A 9,329-nucleotide genomic window follows, 5' to 3' on the forward strand; every position below is an offset into this window, starting at 1 on the left:
GGGGGGGGGGGAGCCGCGCGGAACCGCCCCCCCCGCGGGGGGGGCCCCCCCCCCCCCCCCCCCCCCCGCCCCCGGCTTGGACTCGCCCACTCCGCGCCTGCCGGGGGCGCTCAGAGCGCATGCGCTCGGGGCGGGACCTGGGAGGGGCGGGGGGGGAGGGGGAGAGAGAGAGAGAGAGGCGGGAGCCGCCCCGAAACAAAGCCGCTGGCGCGTGGCGTGACGTCACGCCGCCCCCGCCGCGACGCGATGACGTCACCGCGGCGGCGGAGGGGGACCCCGCCATGAGCCTGGCGGAGGGCCGCGCCCCGCGGCGCACGGCCGGTAACCGCCTGTCGGGGCTGCTGGAGGCCGAGGAGGAGGACGAGTTCTACCAGACCACGTACGGCGGCTTCACCGAGGTGCGGGCCGGGACTGGGGGGCGGCCCGGGAGGCTCTCGGGGGAGCCCCGAGGGGGGTCTCTGGGGCCCCGGGGGCGGCGCTGGTCGGGACCGGGCTGCGGCCGCCCGGGAAGGGGCTGTGGGGTGGGGGGCGGCCGTCGGGGGAGCTGCCCCTGAGAGGCGGCGGGGGGCGACGTCAGCCCCCCCGGCCCCTCTGTCCGTGCAGGAGTCGGGCGACGACGAGTACCGGGGCGATCAGTCGGACAGCGACGATGAAGTGGACTCGGACTTCGACATCGACGAGGGCGAGGAGCCGACCAGCGACCAGGACGAGAGCGAGCCCAAGCGGCGCCGCCGCATCATCACCAAGGCCTACAGGGTGAGGGGGGGGGGGGGGGCCGGGGCCCGGGCCCCCCCCCCCCCCCCCCCCCCCCCCGGTACCGCCACGGGCAGGGCGGGGGCTGGGGCTGGGCCCCCCCTCCAACAACGGCCGGACCGCTGGGGGGGGATGTGGGTGTCTCCCAAAAGGTGGGACGGCCGGGAGCCGGCAGTGGTGGTGCTGGTTGTGGGGAGGTTAAATGCACCGCGGTGCCAGCCCCAAGGGGATTCTCGTCTAAGCGGGGACGGAGCGCTGCTTCCTCCTCACCCTGCCGAACCCTCTAGGAGCCCCTCAAGAGCCTTCGCCCCAAGAAGGCGGATGCCCCCAGCAGCAGCTCCCAAAAGGCCCGAGAGGTGAAATCGGCCCCCTTGGAGCTCCAGGATGAAGTGGGAGACAGTGAGTGAGCGCAGGCTTGGGCACGCGGCCCCCCGGGCTGGAAACGTGCTCCCAGCTCCAGGGAGCCGTGTCAGGGCCCGCGGTGAGCTCCGTCCTCCCGTTGCAGGCCGGAAGCACATGCGGCAGTCGACAACGGAGCACACGCGCCAGACCTTCCTGCGCATCCAGGAGCGCCAGGTGCAGTCCAAGCGCAAGAAGGGCGGCCCCAACTACGACCGCCCCCTGACGCAGGAGGAGCTGCTGGAAGAGGCCAAGATCACGGAGGAGATCAACCTCCGCTCCCTGGGTGAGCAGGGCACGAGGAGGCACGGGGAGGGGGTCGCGAGCGTGAGTGGGGTGCTGAGCCTCACCCACGGCACGGCCTTGCTTTCCCAGAGAACTACGAGCGTCTGGAGGCCGACAAAAAGAAGCAAGTCCAGAAGAAGAGAAAGTGCGTGGGGCCTGTCATCCGGTACTGGTCTGTCACCATGCCCCTCATCACAGAGCTGGGCAAGGAGGAGAACGTGGATGTGGAGGGGTAGGTTGGGGTCGCCTCGATGGGGTCCTGATGGTTTCCCCCTCACCCCCCCCCCGCACGTGGCCTGAGCCGTCTGTCCCAAGCTCCCGTCCTTGGTTCCTCCCTAGGCTTTTATTTGCCACCACAGGAGGCAAATGGGTCTGGGGCAATGCTTCAGAGCCCCACATCCCCACGTTCTGCTCCTGCGGGACAGCGCTGCCTCGCGTGGGAGCTCTTGGGGCTTCCCTGGCCCCATGAGTCTCCTCAGAGCTGACTTTGGCCCTTCCAGGTTGGACCAAGACCTGCAGCAGGCAGAAGCGGCCCCAGCCGTGGCTCCAGCCTCTGCCGGGAAGTGCTCCCGCACCTTCATCTCCTTCACCGACGACGAGACCTTCGAGCGCTTCTTCCCCAAAGCGAAGCCGCCGCGGCTGCCGGTGAGGGAGATCTGCCCCGTCACCCACAAGCCGGCCGTCTACCGCGACCCCATCACCGACATCCCCTACTCCAACATCCGCGCTTTCAAAATCATCCGCGAGGCCTACAAGAAGTACATCACGGCGCACGGGCTGCCGAGCGCCGCTGCCACTGCCGCCCTGGGGGCCGCCCCCCCCGGCCCCGACCCCGGTGTCCGCGCCACCCGCCAGAAGATCATCATCAAGCAGAGCGTCCCCGCCACCTGAGGGCCCGGGGCTGCACACGGACGGCTCTGGATTGTTCTTTGCCGTGCTCCAGCTCGCACGGGCGATGGTTTGTTGCTCTATTTATCGACTTTATACTTTTTTTTTTTAATAAAAAAAAAAAAATCCCAGTAACAAGCGTGCAGCAAAGCCACGTGTGCAGGCGTTCATTTCCACCACTACGCGAGCAGTGCCTGCAACTCTGCAAGACCCTGCAGCAAACAGCGGACGCAGCCCCTTGTTTTCTGGGAGACCCTACAACAAACAAGGAGTACCTCCCGAGTGCTGCTGCTGGGGCCGGGGGAGCCCCCGGTCCCTGCGGAGGACAAGTGCAACCCCCCCCCCCCGAAGGGGATTCTGCCGAATGAGGAGCTCGGGGGAGCTGAGCCCACCGGCCCGGCGCGGGATGAAGGGGCGTTAAGGGGCATCAAGCGTCTCCAGCGGGGAGAAGGGGACGTTGGGGTGGCTCCGAGGGGCCCTGAGCCACACGGTTTAGCCTCTCCCTGCGGTGGCAGGGGCTGTTCCCCACGGCCCCGTCCCCAGAGCACTGCAGGAGCTCCAAACCTCCCCTTCCCGCATCCCGAGGCAGCGCCTGGAGCCCGCAGCTGGGCTCGGGGGGGCTCTGACGGCCAGGGGGGGCCTGCACCACCCTGGTGCTGGGGTGGAGCTGTTGCGGGGCACTGGCAGGGCTCGATAACGCCGGCGATATGTGATCTCGCCCCTCCCCGCTGCCGGCTCGCAGAATAAAACGCTGATCTCATGCCCTGCGCGGCCGGAGCCCTTGGCTCAGCACCGGGGCACAGCCCAGGCAGGCTCCGCAGCCCCAGCCAGCGGCCAGGTAGGGCCGGGGGGGTCCCGGGGGTTGGGGGGGGTGTCACCCCCTAAAGGCACCAGCTCGGGGGGCCCGGCGTGCCTCTGTGGATCCCCACGCCAAGGGGGGGGGGGCGGCTTTCTCCCGTGGGTCTCCGTGCACAGGCCCCTGCTAGGGGTACCGGGGTGCCTCCCCCGGGGTGCCCCCCCCCCAGCCTCAGACCTGCGTGTCAGGGGGTAAATTCCCATCATCTGGGGGGGCTCAAGGGGGGGCCGGGCCCCATGTCCCAAGCACACGCCCATGCTTCTCCCTGGGGGCTGGGGGGGGCACCGGGTACATACGGGGGGTGTTGGAGGGGTGGGGGCTGCCCCCAGCCGCTGGGGAAGGCTGGGGGGGGGAAGGCTGAGGGGCAGCACTTGGCTGCGACTCGGTTTCCCCAAGAGCTCTGTGGTGACGTCCGGGCTGGACCCCCAGCCTGGGGTGCCCCAACGCCGCCCCCCCAGCCAGGCAGGCCCCCTCCCGGCACGGCTGTTGTGTGTCTGCTGGGAGCTCGGCACGGCGCGGGGGCTCCCCCTGCCCGGCAGCCCCCCGCCAGCCGCTCAGCCCCTGCGTCCCCCTCCAGGCTGCCCCTCGGCCCCCAGCCATGACATCCTACCGGCAGGAGCTGGAGAAATACCGGGACATCGACGAGGACAAGATCCTGCGGGAGCTGTCGGCCGAGGAGCTGGAGCAGCTCGACACAGAACTGATGGAGATGGACCCTGAGGTGCGCCCGTGGCCCAACGTGGGGCCGGGGGGGGGGGGGGGGTGCACCGGGAAGGGCGCCCGCACCCACGGCCATCCCGGTGCCTCCCCAGAACGTGCTGCTGCCGGCGGGGCTGCGGCAGCGGGACCAGACGCAGAAGAGCCCGACGGGGCCGCTGGATCGCGAGGCGCTGCTGCAGCACCTGGAGAAACAGGCGCTGGAGGCTGGCGAGCGCGAGGACCTGGTGCCCTTCACCGGCGAGAAGAAAGGTGCGGGGCTGGGGGGACGCGGGGGACGGGGCCCCGCAGCGCCAGGTATATTTAGCTCGGCGGGATGGCCCTCGCCAGCGGCTCGGGTGTCCTGGGCGAGCTGGGCCCTCGCCAGCCCTGGGCATGGCCGCCCCCAGCAATGTCACCCCCAGCGTGGCCACCTCGCAGCACCGCCACCACCCCGGTACCACCGCCCCGGTACCGCCACCGCCCCGGTACCACCGCCCCGGTACCGCCGTGTTGCCCTCTGGCAGCACATCCCCCAAGCACTCCTGCCTCCTGTCCCCACCCCAGCACCAGGCCACCAAGGCCCCGTAGCCTGTGGCTGCTGTCCCCCGGCTCGTGCCGGGCCGTGCAGGGTCCAGCCCCGCGTCCCCCTGCCCAGGGAAGCCCTTCGTGCCCAAGAATCCCAAGCGGGAGATCCCCCGCGAGGAGCAGATCACGCTGGAGCCAGAGCTGGAGGAGGCGCTGGCCAACGCCACCGAGGCCGAGATGTGCGACATCGCAGGTGGGTCCCGCACACGCGGCCGCCCCCCGGCACCGACCCCTCGTGCGGGGCCGCGCGTTGCCCATGCCCCGTCCCCGTGTCACATCCGTGTCCCCTGCCCCCCCCCCCCCCAAGCTGGGCCCCCGCCAGGGCCCAGCTAAAAGCAGCAGCGTGCCCCTGCGCTCGGCTTTCAGCCTGGCCCCCAGCCCACCCGTGGCTGGCTGGGGGGGGGGCGGGGGGACGAGGGGGGGGTCCGCAGGCGGCCGTGGGGTGGCCCTGTGGCGTGCGGTGACCCCAGGGCTGCCCCCGCAGCCATCCTGGGCATGTACACGCTGATGAGCAACAAGCAGTACTACGACGCGATCTGCAGCGGGACCATCTCCAACACAGAGGGCATCAACAGTGAGCGCGCCCGGCGGGGACAGGGGCCGCGGGGCTGGGGGCAGCGGGGCTGGCGGGGGCACGGCGCAGGCGCGCTCGCTCCTGGCTTCGGCCGGGAGCCCCCATCCGCGTGCGCACGCGTGGCTCTGGGTGCCTGCACGCGTGCCCGTGCCTGTGCCCACGGGCCGTCACGTGTGTCCCCCCGCACGCACGCGCGGCCCAGGCGTGGTGAAGCCCGACACGTACAAGCCGGTGCCAGACGAGCCCCCGAACCCCACCAACGTGGAGGAGACGCTGCGGCAGATCCAGGCCAACGACGGGGCGCTGGAGGACGTCAACCTCAACAACATCAAGGCGAGGGGCCGGGCTCGGGGGGCTGCTGGCCTCAGCGGCCCGGGGGTGTCCCCAAGACGCTGATCCGTGCCCCGGGGTGTCCTCAGGAGGCCCTCGGGGCGCTGGTCCTGGGGTGTCTCTGGTGTGCTCAGCCCTGTCCTGGGGTGCCCCACGGGGCTGGGCCCTGTCCCGGGGGGGGGGGGCAGGGTGCTGCTCTGTCCTGGAGTGTCCCTGGAGGGTACCAGCAGGGGTGGTCCTTGCCTTGGGGCATCCCTGGGGTGTTTGTCCCCATCCCGAGTGGCTCCGGGACACCCCAGGTCCTCATCCTGGGACAGCCACGTCCCCGACAACATCTACATCCCCCTAGTGACACCCTGCATCCTCTTGGTGCCATTTACAACCCTTCAGTGACACCCTGCACGTGCTCAGGGATGCCCCTGTGTGCTTGGAGACATCCACGCCCCCCCCAGTGCCACCTGCATCCCCCTGGTGACACCCCGCATCCTCCCGGGGACGTCCCCCTCTCCTCGGTGACGCCCACGTCCCCTTGCTGCAGGACATTCCCATCTCCACGCTCAAGGCCATCTGCGAGGCCATGAAAACCAACACCCACGTCAAGAAGCTCAGCCTGGTGGCAACCCGCAGCAACGACCCCGTGGCCACCGTGAGTTCCAGCCCCGTGACCCTCCGTGTCCCCACGTCCCCAGACAGGGAAGAGAAGCGGTCCCCTTCCCCCAGCTCCCAAGCCGGCCCCAGCGAGGCGGGGTTGCAGTGGCCTTTCCCCCGCTGGTGACCCACAAGGTGCCGGGGGGGCTGGGGGAGCCAGCCCTGGGTGACACCCCAAGGTGACGCCAGACTCCTGCAGGCCGTGGCCGAGATGCTGACGGAGAACAAGACGCTGCAGAGCCTCAACATCGAGTCCAACTTCATCACCAGCGCCGGCATGATGAGCATCATCAAGGCCATGCACCGGAACAGCACCCTGAGCGAGCTCAAGGTGGACAACCAGGTGGGGACGGGCACCCACGGGTGGCCTGGGGCGCGTGCCCAGTTTGGCCCAGCGTGCCCAGTTTGGCCCAGCGTGCCCCTGCCCCGCAGTGCCAGCGGCTGGGCGACACGGTGGAGATGGAGATGGCGACGATGCTGGAGCAGTGCCCCTCCGTGGTGCGCTTCGGGTACCACTTCACACAGCAGGGCCCCCGTGCCCGCGCCGCCATCGCCATCACCCGCAACAACGAGCTCCGTGAGTGCCCCGGCACCGCCCTGGGGAGCGACGGGTTCGGGGGGGGGGGGCCCAGCCCTGGCCCTGACTTGCTTCTTCCCCCGTCCCCAGGTCGCAAGCAGAAGAAAACCTGATCGCTTCTCACCACAGCCCTGCAGCCCCCGGAGCTCAGCTCGCCCCCGAGCCGCGCTCTGGGCTCCCCAGGGCCGGGCCGGCTGTAAATAAAGGTTACGGAGACACGGGGCCGGAGGCTGCTCTTGGGACAGCGCCACAAGGACGAGGGCAGGATTCGTGCCTGGGGGGGGTGTGGAGGGATTGGGGCTCGAGCCCCAGAGGCCCCCGTTAGCCTCAAGCCATTAATCCAGGGCTCGTTACGGGGCGAGCTGGACGCCTGGATCCCCTCGTGGGCTGCAGGGTCGGGGTATTTATACCCCGGGGATCGGGTTACGGGGCCAGGCCCTGTGCCAGGGGGGGAGCGGGGCACCCCTCAGCGGGGAGCTGGGTGCCCTTGGGGAACGGAACTGGGTCCCTGGGGCCCACAGGGGCCAGCACCGGGTGCCCGTGGGGCGGGTGGGGGCTGCAGGGCTCTGGGGAGAGCCCCCAGACCCGCACCCGGCTCGGGCTGTCACTCGCCAGGGCCCTGGCAGCCGTCCCGAAGGCTATTTAAAGGCCTGAGCTGAGCAAGCGGGTAAATCCCGGTGCCCAGGTGTAACATCACCCCAGGCAGTGCTGCCAAGGAGCCCTCCCCAGGGACAGGATCCGGCCCCGGGGCCCAAGCGACCCGTCGGGGGCTGCTCCCCTTGGGAGCTCTCCCCAGGGCGCTGACGGCAGCTTGGGGTGCCAGGAGCTGGCGGGGCACAGGGGGGGGCGCTGAGGTGGGAGCTCCCGTGGGCCCCACAGGGGAAGGAAGGTGGGGAAACAGAGGCGAGGGTGGAGGTGGCGTGGCCGGGTGCTTTGCCAAGCGCCAGGACAGCTGCGGGGCCACGAGGAGAGGGAAGCCCAGCGCCGCCACCCCAAAAGGCCACGACCCACAGGCACCTGCGCCTGGGCAGGAAAGCGAGCGTGACTTGGGCCGGGGACAGGAAGGGACGGGCAGCAACAGGCCAAAATCCAAGCTGAGATCACAGTGCTCTGGCCAGGATGGGGACACCCAAAAAAGTGCACCCTGGGAACAGAGAACGAGGGGACCCCCAGGGCCACACCATGTTTTCCGGGACCTGCCCCGGTGGTTGGAACACCTCCGTTGTCTCCAGCTGCCTCCGTTCTCGTGGCACGCAGAGGGGTCGGGGGCAGCCTTGGGGGTCAGGGACCTCAGGCTGGCAGCAGCGCAGGCGGCTCATCCTCATCGGAGTCAAATTCAGCGTTCTCGTCCTTCACCCACTTGCCAGAGCGATCCTGGATCCAGCCGGCGCTGGGGATGGACGGACGGCGTGAGAGGTGGCTCCCCGGGGGGCTCCCGCATCCGCAGGGCCCAACTCACCTCCGCAGCTGCAGGTATCGCTCCAGCGCCTGGCGCCTCGCAGGGCTGAGGGCCTCAGGCTGACTCGGAGGTGACGACGATGCTGCCTTCCCTTTTCTGCCTCGCGAGGGGTGGGTGGAAGCTGCCTTCAGCGCGCCTGGGAGAGCAGAGAGGGCCGCAGGACGGTGACAACCAGGGAAAGGACAGAAAGCGCCCAGGCGCGCTGTCCCGTCCTGTCCTTGCCCTCACCTGCCTGCCTGCTGCGGTGCCCGGGCAGCAGGGCTGCAGGGGTGGCCTCCACGGCGTCCCTGTCCTGAGAGGGAGCCTGGGCAGTGCTCGGCCCCGGCTGGGTCCTCGCCCCTCGTGCGGCGCTTCCAGCTGCCCTGCAAGGGGACGGCGTCAGGCCTAGGGCACGACCACCCCAGGTGGGCAGCTGGGAGCAGCCCAGCAGCTTTCCCTACAGCCCAGCAGCGAAGCCGCAGGCCTCACCCCGTCCTCCGGCAGCAGCTGCTGTAGGGAGCAGCCTTCAGCAGGGCGCTCTGGGCAATCCTCCTCGTCCGGGCCAGCAAAGGAGCTGGGGAGCCCTGCGGGGAGGGCGCAGAGCTCAGGGAGGCCCGGCTGGGTGCCAGGGAAGGGGAGAAGGCAGCACACCCACCTGCGCGCCCGCCACCTCCACCCCCACCAGCTCCTCGTGCCGCTGCTCCCGCACGGTGTCCTCCCGCCAGCGCTCGCTGCCGTAGCAGCGCTGCAGGCCTGGAAGAAAGAGAAGGGGAGGCAGGTGGGCGTTCACGGTGTGCCCCCACCCCCGCCCAGCAGCAGCCCCCCGCAGCCCTGCACTCACTGTCCAGGTGCTTCCTGCCAGCCCGGTGCACTGCCAGCACCTCCAAGGTGTCAAAGACGGGGCGGTGGGCACACACCGTGCAGGCGTACCTGTACCGGGGAGGAGGGGCCGTCAGCACCCCGCAGCCCCCCACTCCCGCCGTGCCCTAAGCTCTCCCCACCCCCTGCCTGCAGCTCTCCCGGTTCCCAGTCTCTGCCCTCTCGGTGCCGCCTCGCAGGGGGCAGCAGGCCCGGGGGTGTTGGAGGGATGCTCCCTGCCACGTCCCCCCGGGGGGGGGGGCAGCAGGAGCGGTCCGGGGGCCCGAGGTTTGCGCTGGGGGGCCGGGGGATAGGCACTCGCGTGGCCTCTCGCTCCCTCGCAGAAGCGGCGCGTGGCGGACCTGCTGGCCAACTACATCCCCGAGGACGAGGCCCTGCTGCTGCGGAGCGGGAGGTGAGCCTGGACCCCCCCCCCCCC

At 70.5% G+C, this 9,329-nt stretch overlaps 3 protein-coding genes across 4 annotated transcripts in view; 2 read left to right on the forward strand and 1 right to left on the reverse strand.

Annotated features, from left to right (window-relative positions):
* The first annotated feature begins 246 nt into the window (after positions 1-246).
* Positions 247-9,329, forward strand: part of VPS72 (vacuolar protein sorting 72 homolog) — a 16,494-nt gene continuing 7,411 nt past the window's right edge. The window contains exons 1-6 of one of the 2 annotated variants that reach the window (XM_035346413.1): positions 247-398; positions 604-756; positions 1,041-1,152; positions 1,259-1,438; positions 1,528-1,669; positions 1,938-2,470. In XM_035346413.1, the coding sequence (XP_035202304.1) occupies positions 282-398; positions 604-756; positions 1,041-1,152; positions 1,259-1,438; positions 1,528-1,669; positions 1,938-2,328 (1,095 nt within the window). In that variant the 5' untranslated portion in view covers positions 247-281 and the 3' untranslated portion in view covers positions 2,329-2,470. Of the gene's footprint in view, positions 399-603; positions 757-1,040; positions 1,153-1,258; positions 1,439-1,527; positions 1,670-1,937; positions 2,471-9,329 lie in introns of those variants that run through there. The other variant, XM_035346414.1, reaches the window with a different exon arrangement.
* TMOD4 (tropomodulin 4) lies at positions 3,018-6,817 on the forward strand. The gene is made up of 10 exons (XM_035346415.1): positions 3,018-3,163; positions 3,759-3,902; positions 3,994-4,150; positions 4,536-4,658; positions 4,950-5,039; positions 5,242-5,372; positions 5,908-6,015; positions 6,217-6,360; positions 6,450-6,594; positions 6,685-6,817. The coding sequence occupies exons 2-10, from the start codon at positions 3,780-3,782 to the stop codon at positions 6,705-6,707; spliced, it is 1,044 nt and encodes a 347-aa protein (XP_035202306.1). The 5' UTR covers positions 3,018-3,163; positions 3,759-3,779; the 3' UTR covers positions 6,708-6,817.
* SCNM1 (sodium channel modifier 1) overlaps positions 7,678-9,329 on the reverse strand; it is a 7,557-nt gene continuing 5,905 nt past the window's right edge. Inside the window, exons 2-7 of the mRNA XM_035346683.1 lie at positions 8,874-9,018; positions 8,688-8,785; positions 8,522-8,616; positions 8,282-8,415; positions 8,054-8,189; positions 7,678-7,984 (exon numbers count right to left, since the gene is read on the reverse strand). Coding sequence (XP_035202574.1) covers positions 7,885-7,984; positions 8,054-8,189; positions 8,282-8,415; positions 8,522-8,616; positions 8,688-8,785; positions 8,874-9,018 — 708 coding nt within the window. The 3' untranslated portion in view covers positions 7,678-7,884. The remainder of the gene's footprint in view (positions 7,985-8,053; positions 8,190-8,281; positions 8,416-8,521; positions 8,617-8,687; positions 8,786-8,873; positions 9,019-9,329) is intronic.

Source organism: Oxyura jamaicensis, chromosome 25, assembly GCF_011077185.1.
Source record: "Oxyura jamaicensis isolate SHBP4307 breed ruddy duck chromosome 25, BPBGC_Ojam_1.0, whole genome shotgun sequence".
NCBI classification, from domain to species: domain Eukaryota; kingdom Metazoa; phylum Chordata; class Aves; order Anseriformes; family Anatidae; genus Oxyura; species Oxyura jamaicensis.

Bases quoted from the DNA above. Each gene is read 5' to 3' on its own strand.
- TMOD4 (XM_035346415.1), top strand. From the start codon at position 3,780: ATGACATCCTACCGGCAGGAGCTGGAGAAATACCGGGACATCGACGAG. The intron at 4,659-4,949 runs GTGGGTCCCGCA...CTGCCCCCGCAG, and splicing joins CGAGATGTGCGACATCGCAG to CCATCCTGGGCATGTACACG. The intron at 6,595-6,684 runs GTGAGTGCCCCG...CCCCGTCCCCAG, and splicing joins CACCCGCAACAACGAGCTCC to GTCGCAAGCAGAAGAAAACC.